General features: G+C 44.7%; 1 protein-coding gene across 6 annotated transcripts in view; it reads right to left on the bottom strand.

Moving 5' to 3' along the window:
• The window catches only part of EML6 (EMAP like 6), a 167578-nt gene that overhangs the window by 23575 nt on the left and 128465 nt on the right, over window positions 1-15538 (bottom strand). For 4 of the 6 annotated variants that reach the window (XM_083732974.1, XM_083732975.1, XM_083732976.1 and 1 more), the window contains one exon: window positions 1951-2029. In XM_083732974.1, the coding sequence (XP_083589100.1) occupies window positions 1951-2029 (79 nt within the window). Of the gene's footprint in view, window positions 1-1950; window positions 2030-5570; window positions 5816-14223; window positions 14350-15538 lie in introns of those variants that run through there. The other 2 variants (XM_083732978.1, XR_014562725.1) reach the window with 2 other exon arrangements.

Below are 15538 nucleotides of genomic sequence, written 5' to 3'. Positions count from 1 at the left end.
GCAATTTAAAAAAAATGGTTTGCAGAACATTAACAAATATTTACCTCATTCACAATAAAGCCAGTTCAACATCGTAAGAAAGAAAAATTGTAAAGTAACAGCTTGACAGACACTTCTTGCTCTTCCACAAGTGATGGCACCAGGTTTTCTCCATGCTATTCTCATCCTTATTAGTACTCAAGAAGCAAAATATAAATCCCTATGCCACAAATCTGTTGATAAGTCTTCATGGGATGAATGCATGCGAGTTCAACTACATGTGGTGCAATGCAAGATACTGTAGCTTTTCACTTGGCATTTACCTTTTCATATTGTCAAAGGAGAAATTACACATCTAAGGGCTCATCCAAACCTATCTTTGCTCCATACTTCCTAGGCACTGGTCTGGATTTTTCAGTTCCACATCTGAGCAGACTTTTTGTTGTTGTTGTTCCAGTGCTTTTCTGGGGAAAACTACGTTCTACTGAACCTGCTGAATCTGAGCAAATGCCATTCATAAGGTCCCCAACTGCTGTTTGCTCTGATTTGACTTGGAGTGTTAAAAGGGACTTTGACAAGCTGGCAGCTGCCTTTCCAACCATGACTCTAATTTGGTCAATGCTCCTGGAAAAAACGTGTGTGGCGTAACAGTCTTTGCCCAGCTGCCACTAACAAGGCTGGGAAAACTCGTGAATCGAGAGGTGACTCGGAAGGTGGAAGAACTGAAGGACCGGGTAATTGTGCACCTCGCCATTACGTTCAGCAAAAAAGGCCTTCTTCTGTGCTGATGGCGTACATCTTTCCAATCGGGGAAATGATGTTTGATTGGCCGTGGTCTCTGAGGGCATTAGAGGCTGGTTGCAGGTGTGAGGGTATTGGTGGCGAGACTTTGGCTCAAGTGGCGGTTAAAAGGTAAAGAGACCCCTGACCATTAGGTCCAGTCGTGACCGACTCTGGGGGTGCGGTGCTCATCTCACTTTATTGGCCCAGGGAGCCGGCATACAGCTTCCGGGTCATGTGGCCAGCATGACTAAGCCGCTTCTGGCGAACCAGAGCAGCGCACGGAAACACCGTTTATCTTCCCGCTGGAGCGGTACCTATTTATCTACTTGCACTTTGACGTGCTTTCGAACTGCTAGGTTGGCAGGAGCAGGGATCGAGCAACGGGAGCTCATCCCATCGCGGGGATTCAAACTGCCAACCTTCTGATCAGCAAGCCTTAGGCTCTGTGGTTTAACCCACAGTGCCACCCGTGTCCCATCGAGTGGCGGTTAGGTATTGGTAAAACCTGGATTGGGGGAGGGGAGGTGTGGCCATCACCGGCTCCTCCATTCTAAAGGCATTCAGCTAAAGGAATCTGGGAGTCATGGTTCCTGTCCAAAGCCCGGGTGGAGGCTAGGGCCATGGCATGACCTTCCAGTGACCCTGGGGGCGCTCCGAGTTGACGTACATCAACAGGGCTCCCCCTACTGGTGGTTAACCCTTATGAGATTTCCTGCAGGCAGGCAGGAGTCAGATATAGTCGGTTCAATTCCAATGCCTAAGCCAATACCGCTCACATTCTGTAACCAACAAAGTTGTGGCCTAATTTTTGCCCATTAACCTAAAATATGGTGCCCACGTGTTATTATTCAACATAAGGGGGAGGCCTTGGGGTCTTGACATGCAAATGGCATACATGGAAAACACAAATGCTGTTTGCTCTGGCAGGAAGCATTATTGGGAAAACCGAGACAAAAATGGAAAGCAGCAAGAGGCCAGTAAGAAATTCATCGCAACTGCATGTGCAAATTAAACCTTTTGCATGGCTTGTGGAGAAGAACATCAAAAACAAATAAAAATCACTGAGGGCAAAGACCAGCTTGTTGCTTGTCCATAATTGCCACCGCACACAAAAACTCTCAAACCAAAGCAAAAAACCATTCAGCCCAGGTTGCAATTAGCATAAAACAACGAAGGATTAACCCTGACCTCAACCAGTTTCCTTTTTTTATTGATGTTATTCTTTTGCAGTTTCTCAGGTTGAGGAGCAGCTCTGCTAACTGGAGGCCTGAAAGAAGCACAATGAAAACACGAAGATCAGCACACATGAATGGGTAAGAAATAACCTACTGGATAATGAGACTAGCTAGCGGGAGCCTGGGTGGTGTATATCTTGCTGTCAAGGGTTTGAGATTATCTATGGTCGGAGAATGAGTTGCACTCTGCCGTGTTATTTCAAAACCACACTGGAGTAAATCTGAAACAACGCCAAAGGTGTTTTGGCTAGCATATGAAAGAGTCCCTTACATATAAATGTCAGGAAAAGCGGCTGATTTCATAAAGGAAGAAATCTGCACCAATCCCAAAGGTTCCTGCTCACTTGTATGGTTGTAAGCTACCTCAAAGGCTGCTCTGACCATCAGCAGTGGCTTCTGAAGGAGCTGGGTATGTTTAGCCTGGAAAAGAGGAGACACGATAGCCATCTTCACATATCTAAAGGGCTGCCACATGGAACAGGGAGCATGCTTGTTTTCCCTGCTTCGGATTGCAGGACTCGAACCAATGGCTTCAAGTTACAAGAAAGGAGAGTCCGAGTAAACTGTTTTTCTGACAGTAAGAGCTGTTCAACAGTGGAAGAGACGCCAGGGCGTAGCGTGGGTTGTCAGCACCTGGGGCAAGTCAAGTAATTTGCACCCCCTAACCCGTGGATTTGCGCCCCCTAACCCTAACCCCAGATGTTGCGCCCGGTGCGGCCGGCCCCCCCTGCACCCCCCACGCTACGCCACTGAGAAACGCCCTTGTGAGGTTATGGACTCTCCTTCCTTGGTGGTTTCTCAGCAGAGGTTGGGTGGCCATCTGTCATGGATGCTTTAGCTGAGATTCCTGCATTGCAGGGGGTTGGACTAGATGACCCGTGGGTCCCTTCCAACTCTACAGTTCTCTGATTCTCTAGGAGAGGGCCGTATTGGCAGGGAGAGGATGTGCACATAGAACACTATGTGTGGCCTTTTGCCTCCCGGCCTAAGGCCACAGCTCAGTGGAAAAGTATCTGCTCTGCCTTCATAAGGTCCCGGGTTCAATCCTTGTCGTCCCCAGGTAGCAAAGGTGGATTCTGGGCTCTCGGATTTCAGCTGTGCCCCGTGCAACATTAAACTTTGATAGCCCTTCCCTCTTATGCTCCGTTCTACAGCATTGCTGTGGCGCCTCCTGCAGCATGGCACCCAGTGTGTCCACAATGGTCGCGCTAATCTAAAACCGCCTCTGCAGGTAAGGCTGGGAGTGTCCCCTGTCTGAAACTCCGGGCAGTCACTGCCAGTCAGTAAAGACAGTATATAGCTAGATGGGCCAGCCGTCTGATTCAGTGTAAGGCATTTCTAAGATGAAACTTTTCATGATCTTTTCCCCTCCCAGCATTGTCTGCTCTGACTGGCAGTTCACCAAGGGCTCTTGTTCACTCTCCAAGAAGGGACTGGGAGTGGATGGAATCTCTGCAGACGCTTTTGAAAAGGGGGGAAAAATCCACAGCTACTCTGTCGTCTCTGATTGATTTTGCAAGGACCCAGCTGTCAGCATGAAAACAAGCGCTGCCAATTTCAAACAGCATCTCTGTATGAAACGAAGAAGGCATGAAGAATAGCATTTTATCATGTGCAATATAACTGGACGATGTTTATTGACTCTGTGGTTTGTTTTTAATAAGGCTGTGTGCTGTAGACATCTGACCCAAGTGACTTCTGAGTCCTCCTAGAACATGACTGTGTTTTCTGAAAGATTGGTTGCCAGACAAAGGCAGAATGTTTTTGTTAGTGAGGGCTCGGTTTTCTATGTTATTTACTGAGCATTTGTTTGGGGGTAATAATATCTGGCTGATTTTCTTCCTTTTCTTTGTTATGTAAGGATCAGCCAGCGACATTGACTCATAATTCTTTGTCTCTACTGCAGTAGCAATTAATGCCTGCAAAGTAAACAACTATAATTATTGGGGTGGTGGAAATAGAACAGAAAAGACAAATACAATGAGCTGTCAGATACAAAGCCCTTATTGCCGGCTTCTATAAATACTGCTACTCTTTCATGCAAATGGAATAGAAGTCTATGGGTTCTTTCAAACATGGGCTTAATATTATGAATAAACCACTGAGATATCACAAATAGGATGCTGGCAACAAGGCATTGTTGTTTTTAAAAGCTTTATCTGATTTCCTTTGGAAAGGATGAATCTGGATTAAATTGGGGGGGCAGATATGGGCTGGTGTTTCGGTAACAGTGATGTTAGTACTTGCTGCATGCATGCTTTTTGCAAAGTCCACACTGAGTTGCAAAAAACTTGCATGCAATGAGAAGCACCGATCCCATAATTAACACCCATCTTGAAGACGGTGGAAGAGCCCTGCACAGATTGGGTCTTTGTAATCTTAAACACAAAGAATTAGAATAATCTTGTTAATAAGAGGCCTCTTTTTTTCTTTTTGGCCTTCAGTGACTTGTTAAAGAATCCTGGTTTCTTGAACTTCAAGAAGTAGTTTGAGAACAACTTTTTAGGAGCATAACTTTCTAACCACAGGAACTGGGTTGTTGCACACAGTGCTCAAATGATGGCAGTAAAAATGGGGGGGGGTGCATAATGACATGATTAAGTCTTACGACTTGACTCCTTCCAGTTTTAATAAAATTATCACTCTCCTGTAGTCTTCTTAAAAACAGTAATGGAGAGGATTGCCACAAAAGTTAAGGGGTTTATGATCCCTTTGCCCCCACCCCTGTAATCTATCCATTCAAGTACACTGTGGGTAGCCATGAAAACATGAGCTTCATGGTGAACATTTTTTTGTATTTTAAAAAAGGATATTTCATTGTTAGGTTTGGTTATTCAGCTGAATCAAGCACACTCATACAAAAACTTGCTAAGACATAAATGTGCACATAAGACATTTCATGGCTTGCAATAATCTTGTGATATTAAGACCAAGGTCTTGAAAACGCTGGCAGCATTAAGGTGAACTCAAAAGTGTAAATAAGTTTTGATGGATATAATAATGGAATACTGAATGGTATAGTTTTTGTAAAATATGCTGGGATTTGTGATATGCAAAATGAACTATGAAAGAGAAGAAGGGAAGTCATTGATACCTTAAGGATGTAAAAATAAGTACTTTAAATTGTAAGGTCTAATATGTTTTTTCCCAATGCACTGAATGAAATATACAACAGATCAATTATTTTCTTTGGAGGGATGCCAAGCATATTATAGTAAAATAAATAAATTCACTGGAACAGCCTTTCCCAGCTTGGTGTCATCCAGATGTTTTCACCATTGGGAGTTGTCATCCTAGATATCTTGCAAAACATCAGGTTGGAGAAGGCTGCAGTCAAATGACAATCATAATGGAGGTACAGAAATATGTATCAATGACCTTGGAAGCAGAGTTTTAAAAATACAGGTCGTCACAAAGACGGCAGCTAATACTGACTATCTCACATTATTTAGCTATAAAAAGTTGCGGCAAAGTTATTGAGGAAACAGCGGCAAACCAAACGGCCACAACTCAGGTAGGTAAGTATGTTCAGTTTAAGCATGAGCAAAACACTTCAACACTGAAAAGAGTTACCTTGATCCCCTTGTAAGCAGCAAATAAAGCCAAGTGAGAAACTTAGTACAGTTCAGAGAAACAGAGTCAGGCCATTATAGACATTCATGCACAAGCCTCTTTTTGAACTGACCGGTCATTCCTGTGGGGCCATGCTATTCAAGCATGCCGGCAAGAACTAAAACAGAAATTAAAAGAGTGCACCAGTCCGCAAATTCAGAAAGATCATACCCTGACATCGTGGGGCAAAGTCTGCACTAAAGATCCTACAAGACAAGGAGAAAAGAGAGAAAGGAAGCTTTATCAGTGCTCCCCACATGCTCCAAACACCCCTGCAAAAAAGTCTTTTGGCATCTTGCACACCTAAAGAGAAGTCCAGAGTATAGCAACAGCTTCAAACAATAGATGGATGTGGGGTTTGTTTGTTTTTTTGCTCTAAAGCATCATATATAAAACCGGTTTGCCATGGAGTTGACACTCAGCAGGGAACTGCAGAGAATCACAACTCCTCGAAGAGTGTTCCTGTGCGATATAAGTGCTTGCAAACACAAATTTGTCACATCCCCCCGTGTCTATCTGAGGTGCACACTTAAAAAAATATTTTGAATGCACACCTAAATACGTAATATTTGAAGTGGTCCCTTGTTCCTTTCCAAAGGCAACTTTTCCCCCATCCCGATGCTCTCCAGATGTTTCAGACTACAAATCCCATCAGCCACCACCATGCTGGCTGGGGCTGATAGGAGTTGTAGTCCACAACCAATTGCCAGTCCACCCTTGGCACTATCCGTGTATAAGATGCCCCCTAATTTTTGACATTATTTTTTAAGGAAAAAACCTAGCCTTATACATGGAAAAATACGGTAAGTGAAAACCAGCAACTCGTGTCTCAGGAGCAATTTCCAAAAGGGGTGAAGAACTGAAGGATTCCTCACCCCACTCCCATTTTGCAGGGGGGGGGGGGATAGGAAAAAGCATTGTATGAAAAGTGATTTAAGACTCTTTTCCTCTGCCCACTAACCTGGGAGTAGGCCCCATTGAACCCAATGAGAGTTACTTCCGAGCGAGCATATAGAAGATGGTGCTGTAACACAGCGATCCTAGACACACGTACCCCAGAGTAAGCTCTGTTGGGCACAGTGGGACTTACATCATTCTAGGCACAGGAATCACCAGGACCAGGAGGCAATGGTGTGTGTGAATATCTTCTCTAACATCCATTTCCATAGGAGCAGTAAGGAACCTGCCTGCTGCTCCAACACTGAGTAGCCCAGCCACTATCAACAGAAATGTCCATGGGTCGGCAACCTAAGGCCCATGGGCCACAAGAGGCCCATGGGGGTCGTTTAACCGGCCCACGAGCCGCCCCTGAACTGAGCTGGCTACTCGGCAAGTCCTCGCGAGCTGCGCTAAACCGGCACAATGCAGCGTAGGGACTCACTTCTGTGGCGCAGGAAACTGTGTCCGCGTGGACGCAGACACCAAAAATCACATCTGCACAGATGCAGATGCTGGAAATCGTGCCTGTGCAGGCACCGGAAATCGCGGGTGGGGGTGTGATTCGGCCCACAGAGGGAGCTCCGCTGGAGTGAACCAGCCCAGGTGAGATAAACCTTGCCGACCCCTGGGTTGGAGCAATGTTCCTCTTTGCCCTTCTCCAGGGGTCAAGGAGAACGGGCAGGATGCTCCGTCGCCCTCTCAAAAGCAAAACACTCTCAGCATTCTGCTGCTTTGCAAAGGGAATACCGGAAGCAGTGGCAATCACGGATTGTGCTAGCACAGCACAGCTCCCAAAACTGCCCGTGGGTGAAAACTGCCTTTCATCAATGATAATTTACACACCCTTATATAGAAGAGGAACAAGGAGGTGTTTTGATTCGGCACTGCTTCTCCCTGCCCCCCCCCATTACAGCTGACTGTGGTTACACTCACACTTTACATTTAAAGCGCATGGCTCCCCCAGTGAATCCTGGGAAATGCGGTTTGTTAAGGATGCTGGGAGACGTTAGGAGACGCCCATTTCACCCAGAGAGCTACATTTCTCAAGGGTGGTTTAACAATCAATCCCTCTTCCCAGGAAACTCAGGAAAGCTCTATTCCCATCGCTGAGCTACCATTTCCAAACAACTATCAGCACCCTTAACTAACTAAAGTTCCTGGAGGAAGTCATAATTGTTCAAATTGGTACCGCTTTAAATGTGTAGTGCAGAGAGTTCACGATACTCAGCATCTATCACTCTTTGGAACTGCATGAACAGCATCAGGCATGCAGTGCTTGTAATTGCCAGGATCAGGGCAGAAGGTGTGCATGGAAATTTGAAGCCTTAGCAGCAACAATTTGGAAAGTACTCAAAAAGTTTCTCTCGAACCAGTTTTTCTCTTCTTTCTGTTTTAGTATAGTTTAGAAATGAACCGATTTCCACAGTTCTCCTCCTAAGGATGTCTGATAAAGTTTATGGGGAAAGCAAGGCAGGATTTGTGGAGGAAGCAAAGGTGAAGACAGATGTAACATTAAATGTGGGAGAAGAGCTCTGCAAGCATATCCACTGTCTCAAAACACACGGGTACATTATTTTGTCCTGGAACAAGATGTTGGGAGTGGGTGGGTGTCCATGTTTTTAGCATGCCAGGGAAGAACAAGCAAGTGCCAGGGTACCTATTGGCTAGCGCCTATGCCGTCACCAACCTACCTCTTCCATAACTCCCAGAGCAGCTCTGCAAATGTTTTATTTTGAAAAAGTTTGTGGCTTTTAAAATTGATAAGTAAAGAATATAAACATTAATAAAGGGCATATACTATTTAAAAAGAAGCTGGTCAGTCTGCCTGGGGAGTTGAGCCAGTCTTCTCTTTGCAAGACATGCATGAGTGCAAGGGAATTTGTGAAGCGAGGCTCATTACTGCGGGTTTGAGAAACCATCGTGACCTGCTTTTAATAATGTTACATCTGTTTTCAGCCCAGGAAGACACTGCTCACCATGACATAAGCCATATAGGAGAAGAAACACAAGATATAATTTGAAAATGTATACATACATATAAAATTTTGTAAAATTTTATATTTCTCTATGCACAGCACATATATGCGCAAATACTCAGTGTATTCATATATACATAAACATGTATATATGCACACATATGCCTTTTGCAGTCTGACAGCACCTCAAACATTTGTCTAAGAGATGTAAAACTAATGCCACATCACAAGTCATGTAACACTCCTAGGAAGTCTGGTGAAAGCTGGTTTGTGACCCCCAAACCGCTTCATTCTGAACAATAAAATGCCATGGATGTGAAATTTGTATGGTTGTTAGCAGAATATAGTCACCCTTAAGACATCTTAGTAAGCTGAATGGTACATTCACAGAAAGCTGTGTGGGTTTTATTTCCCTCCCCCCTCTGGGTGTTGCTTATACTTACTTGACAATTCCCTGCCTCCAAAGGAAAGCAAGTTAAAACATAATACAAGTATTAATGGTTTCTTTGCAGTAACATAACAAGGAAGTGCGTGTTTGCCACAAATGGCACTGAGAGAAAACTACAAGCATTCTCAAATATTTTGGAGGAATTTCCCAATGTTTTGCAAATGTAAAGCACCACAAAACTCAAACCTGGCACTCTGGCAACCCCAGAGTCTTACTCTTCAAGGAAGAGGGAGAGTTATTGGCCCAATATTTGTTATGTTGCACTGCACCCAGATTGGCGCTGTGGGTTAAACCACAGAGCCTAGGACTTGCTGATCAGAAGGTCAGCGGTTCGAATCGCCACAACGGGGTGAGCTCCCGTTGCTCGGTCCCTGCTCCTGCCAACCTAGCAGTTCGAAAGCACGTCAAAGTGCAAGTAGATAAATAGGTACCGCTCCGGAGGCAAGGTAAACGGTGTTTCCATGCCCTGCTCTGGTTCGCCAGAAGCAGCTTAGTCATGCTGGCCACATGAGCCAGAAGCTGTCTGCGGACAAATGCCGGCTCCCTCGGCCTATAGAGATGAGCGCGCAACCCCAGAGTCGGCCACGACTGGACCTAATGGTCAGGGGTCCTTTTAGTGCACCCATATAATGGCTAGCATTGCAGCTCAGCAGCCATTTGGGCCAGGTTATACAGTGAACCAACAAGGGACTAGTAGGAACTGAACTAAAATGGAAACTGGATTTGCAAACCCCAAAATTTAAATAAGTAATCATGGGGAATATGTTCATATGAGTCACCCTTCAAAGTGTAGATCGAAAGAGACCTGAGTAGGATTTAGTCGAATTAGCAGTGAAGAGGCACAAGTTACAAGAAAATATTTGAAGCAGGAATAGCTTGAGCTAGGCATAAACATTGTTCTGCATGGAATGAATGCTGTTTCAGCCAGAGGACTTACTAGAAGTTAAAGGCTATGGAACCCTGATTGAGAAACAGAAAATGCCAAGCCAGGTAAGAAGGGGAAGATGGCAAATTGACCAGTGCAGTTTGGTTGGAGAGGACAAGTAAAAGCAGAGAGCTTGTTCTGTTGGAGACAGAAGGCTAAGTGAGGACAGGTTTGTTGAAAGAGGAAGGGTGAAAAAATAATACCCAAGGGGACTTGGATCACTGGACACTTGTTTTACCAAGGATAGCGAAACCATGAATTCTCCAGCAAAACAGTTCTGCTACTTGAATGCTACTTATTGCATTCACGTGTCACTCTGACTCCGCTTGCAAATATGAGCAAGCAGAAAAGCAGATTAATATAATCAGAGCTGAAGAGGATTTAGGGGACCTTTCTTTTCAAGCTACCAATTGTTTTGCCGTGGGTCCTGGCATAGCAGATCAGTGATGAATGGGCTTGCTCAAGCCAAGATGTTTGTCTCCTTCTTAAACACTGATGTGCAAGAGTAGGATCCTTGCTATTTCAGGAGCACCGTCTCTCTCACTCACCTGATAGGGTGGGCATGGTTGGAACTGTACTGAATATTCCCCAAAACACACACCAATATGTTGTGGTGTAGATTTCCCACTGGCCCATTTTCATTGTAATACTAAGCGCACTATTGAACACAGATTTACTTCAGAGTCAATGGTGCTGGAGGAGACTCATGGACTGCAAGAAGATCAAACCTATCCATTCTTAAGGAAATCAGCCCTGAGTGCTCACCAGAAGGACTGATCCTGAAGCTGAGGCTCCAATACTTTGGCCACCTCATGAGAAGAGAAGACTCCCTGGAAAAGCCCCTGATGTTGGGAAAGGTTGAGGGCACAAGAAGGGGACGATAGAGGACGAAATGGTTGGACAGTGTTCTCAAAGCTACCAGCATGAGTTTGACCAAACTGCGGGAGGCAGTGGAAGACAGGAGTGCCTGGTGTGCTCTGGTCCATGGGGTCACAAAGAGTTGGACACGACTAAACAACTAAACAACAACAACAAATATCCATAGTTTTGCACTGTTAGGCTCCCATCGTGAATTTGGGCTCCCTCGCCTCTTCTGGAATAGCATCAAAGAGGAGTCCAGAAGATCTCACTTTGATTTCAGATTAACTTCAGTTATTTTTAATCATGTCCAGTTGAAAGAGGCCAACTTCAAACCACAGTTTATGAAGCTGGCTTGATTCAACTAACCATAGTTAAGATTAATATCACCTGAGGGTTTGGATGACATGCCAAACTGTGGTTTATGGAAATGGAAGCAGAAACTTCTTCTCTTTTGTAAAGTTTTTTTTTTTTAATTATCTCAAGAAGGAGAAACTTTGGAGCTCCTCACGATGATGCTCAAGGAGGAAAGGGGAATACAGGGGAGCTTATGGCTGCTTATAGATTTCACCCCCTGCCTGAATTTGCTGATAACTTGGATGATCTGGAAGGTATTTCTCCTGGCAGGCTGTTTTTGGAATTTGTAGCTGGCAGAGGAATCTCTTTCAAATTGCTTTACTGGCAGTATTTTATCAATTTAAAAAAGTAAATTGGATCAATGAAATATGACCAGCCCTTTGGCTGTGTGGGGCTGTTGCAGTGCATCAGTTGATTACATCTCACTTCTGGGCAAGCGGACTCTGCTTTTACGAAGGAAGGAACTTGTCTCTTCATCGTTTCCAGCGTACTCTGGTGTGCATTGAAATACAAATAGCGGACAGTCTTGTGAGCAATGCCAAAACACAAAGCAATATTCTGGGCCAGGCTGTCTAACTACTTCACTGGCTTGTAACTATTGCATACAATGACAGACTTTCCTTTCTGCGCAAAAGAAGCCTCGGCTGTACTGAAAAATGTCACAAAGGACTGACTTGCACCAGCTCAAAGTGAGACATTTCTGTAGGGAGCCTGATAGAAATCAGAAGCATTATAGTCCTCAGAATGTATACACCTGCCTGAGCTAAGGAATCATTGCACACACCAATCTTACGATTTTGCCAAGAGAAAGAACAAGAACAAGAGGGAGTGGTTTTCTGGAATTCTCAGTTGAGTTTGCACTGACAAGGAGCGATCATGGATTTTATAGAGAAAATAACGCGCGGCGCCCCCCCAATAATTGCTCTCATTTCTGGCTACTTCATTCTGTACTGAGCCAATCAATGTGGCTTGGCAGAAGCTGGCATGAGAGCAGCAGACTTGTGCCTTCTGAATAGCTGGCTCCCCGTGATCATGGCAGCAAGAATGTTTTGGAAAAAAACTTCCATATTGTGCAGGCAGAAGCAAGTGCAGAATATTTGTTACCAGCCCACACTTGAAAATATCTGGGTTGTTCCTTCTTTAAGTTCTCCCATTGTCCATTTTGTAGTATTAGCTTATCCTGAGCTGCCCACATTACCTATGCAACTGTTGGAAGCGGGAAACAGATCAGTTTGCTTGGAAAGGTTTGCATGGCGGTCAAGACAGTGAGAGTGGGAGACCTCCAGATTCCTAAACTCTATTTGCCCTTTGAGTTCTGTGCTGACCTTTCCTTTGAAGCTTACACTGATAGCTCTCAGGTTGCACCCTCTCTGATGTCTGCCTCCGTCCCACACCTTCCTTTCAGACACTGAAGTTGTTGAGATGCTGCCCTTTGGATCTCACTCTGAGAACAAAGGAAGCCAGCATGGCTGGCTTCGTTTCTCCAATGAGTCAGTTAGCTAGGACTACAAAACTCTTTCCTATCCAAGAAACATCTGATCCAAGCACAAACTTTCTTTTTTCGTACTAAGTCCCATTCTCAATGCATTACAGTTACGGTTGTGTGCCCCAAACAAGGATTCATTTCAGGATAGTTAGCTCCTTCTGTTGCATACGAACTCAAGCCATGAACAGTAACTTTGTAAGGTGCCGTTTATATAGATGGCACAGCAGCAACAGAGAGGAGATAGGGAGGTAAAAGCTCTCTTCAAATGAAACACACAGGTGTTTCATCCATGCAAACACCAAGGCTGTGCATCTCTCATGTATAGAGGGCTAGACAGACAGACAGACACTTCCTGTCCACCTGTCGGCACATTCCATGTTCTCCAGGGACAGATGAAGCAGCACAGAATGGCTCACTTTCTATATTTTTCTTCAGGGGTGGAGTCGGCTGTGTGAGAGCCCAAGACTTGCACGGGATTATATTCCTTCCTCAAAAGGGGTAAATGAGCTGGTCCAAGCTCCAGTAGGTGCACACTGCCATAGCACCCAAACCCTCCCCCTCTGTCCTCTGTCACCATCAAAAACTGCATGGGCGGCATTTCGAAAGCAGCAAATAAACTTAACGTGTGAACATCCATAAAGCAATTTAAGCATTTCTCTTAAAAGTACCTTCTGCACACACAAACTTTACATAAACCAGTTAGTCTCAAGAATTCAAGTAGCGATGCAAAAAAAAAAAAAAAAATGGGAGCCATTTTGAAAGGTAAGTCACATATCAGCTAGTAGTTAGTATTGTCAATAGCATAAGCGACTTCTGGAAGGTGCGGCGGTCCTATCGTTTGTATGCAGCATAAAAGGATCACAAAGAAATCTGATAATAACGTCTGAACAGGGAAATGCTGGAGGTGTTTTTCATGAGACAGGCTAGTGCCCAGGAGGCAACCCTTTTCGTCAGACACAGTAGGCCAACAGAATAGATACAGCAAAGCACTGTTGGTGGGGTTGCATATATTCTGCAAGGTGTATTAGAGTGGCGCTTAATACTTCATATTTGAGTTGAGGCATGCTTGCCAAAAAAGGACGCCCGTACTGCGTTGGTTGTATTACAGCAGCCTTTCTCAACCTGTGGGTCCCCAGATGCTGCTGAACTACAACTCCCATCACCCTTAGCTAGCAAGGCCAGTGCTCAGGGATGATGGGAGTTGTAGTCCAACAACATCCGGGGACCCACAGGTTGAGAACCGCTGTATTAGAGAAAGGCAGCAGGGGGAGAGAGCAGAGCAATTAATGTGCCTTTAATGAGCAATTAATGTGCAATTAACTTTCTGTTTAAGGGTCACTTCCCCACTGGTTAGCACAGAGGTTATTTGTGCACCCGGCCATGCAATTCAAAACAGTCGGATGCTTAAAACAAGGGATACAAATCAGGTGTTAGGTAAAAGGCAAAATGCAAAGGCTTTTTGCAATGCCCCACATATCAGTAACATCAAACAACTGCAGACATCAGAAGTACCATCAACAATATGGCCTGCTTGGTTAAAGCGATTCAAGTCTGGCGCATATAAATATCTTTCTCATCCAAGGTACAATTCATTCGTGTCCTAAATATAAAACTGTATGGCTTACAATTGCCCTGGCTTGTCCGGGACAGTCGCGCTACTGACCAAATGGTCCCGTGGTGTGGGAGCACTTCTCTTAGGACTCCCACACCGCGAGACTGTTCCTGTGGCTCCTTTGATAAGTGCCCCACTCCTAAATTAAGCAGACAGAGCAAGTGGCGGAGAGCCAATCAGAGGCGCAAGAGAAAGAAGGAAGGGGTCGAGAAAGGAGGAGATGGAGGGGAGGGAGAGATAGCAAAAACGAGAAGGGAAAGAAGAAAAACGGGGGGGGGGGGGGAGAGAGGAGAGAGAAACATCCATTAATTTTCTCAGTGAAATGCACATACTAAAATCACCGCAGGATTTATATGCCCAGACCCGCTTTGTTAAAACAATCGTTACAATACAAATTTCACTTCTCTCTTTCTGTTGTAGAGGAAAGCCCTGAATTGGAAGGAAACAACAAAACATTTGGAGAAAGAAGAATCAAGGTCTACGAAGTTTTAGGTAGGCACAAATGAGGCTCAAAACAGCAGCTCTTTAAAAACAATTCTCCATCAACTCCTAAAAATGGACCATGTTATGTACTGAGTTGAATAGGATCCAAAATGCAGCAGTCTGATTGGTCCTAGAACAATAGGATCCAAAACGCAGCAGTCTGATTGGTCCTAGAACAATAGGATTCAGAATGCAGCAGTCTGATTGGTCCTAGAACAATGCAGCAGTATGATTGGTCTGCAGGAGTCACCCAATCCAGCTCCAGGTGAAAGTCAATCCACAACCTGATTGGCCTACAGGAGAATTCCGGAATTGTGTAAATAATGTATATAAAACATATACTTTGAGGGGTCTTTCATTCCTCCTCAGCACTATGAGCTGAATAAAGAGCATGAAATCCACTCTTGATTCTAAGTATATTTCAGACCAGGTAATGGAACTCAGCTGCATTTTTTTTCCTTTTTGGATGTAAAAGGATGACCCAGCCTGGGATATTTTAAGGTTAAAACCCAAGTGTTTGTGGGGCATATTCAATGTAGCACTATGGCTAAGGTTACCTCAGTGTAAGGATTTCTCCTTGTGCAACAAAAAATTCTTCCCCTCTCCTCAGCACACTTCCTATGTTGGCTTTGGGTCCCACTGCAACTCTCCAGAGCAGATTTGAAAACAGCATGAGACTTGGGGGGGGGGGGGGAGCTTTGGCGTTCGTCCACCGCTTCATAAACTGTGCTTTATGAAGGCTTGGAAAATTAAATACAACCCCTAGGCGCCAATACTATTTCTCACAAGTATACAGTTCCTCTGCGCACAAACCACATTGCGCTGAAGATGGAGAGAGCTGGTGT

Source organism: Podarcis gaigeae (assembly GCF_964106915.1).
Source record: "Podarcis gaigeae genome assembly, chromosome: 3".
NCBI classification, from domain to species: domain Eukaryota; kingdom Metazoa; phylum Chordata; class Lepidosauria; order Squamata; family Lacertidae; genus Podarcis; species Podarcis gaigeae.
The sequence above is the reverse complement of the archived record's forward strand: the minus strand, read 5'-3'. Positions and strand labels throughout refer to the sequence as shown.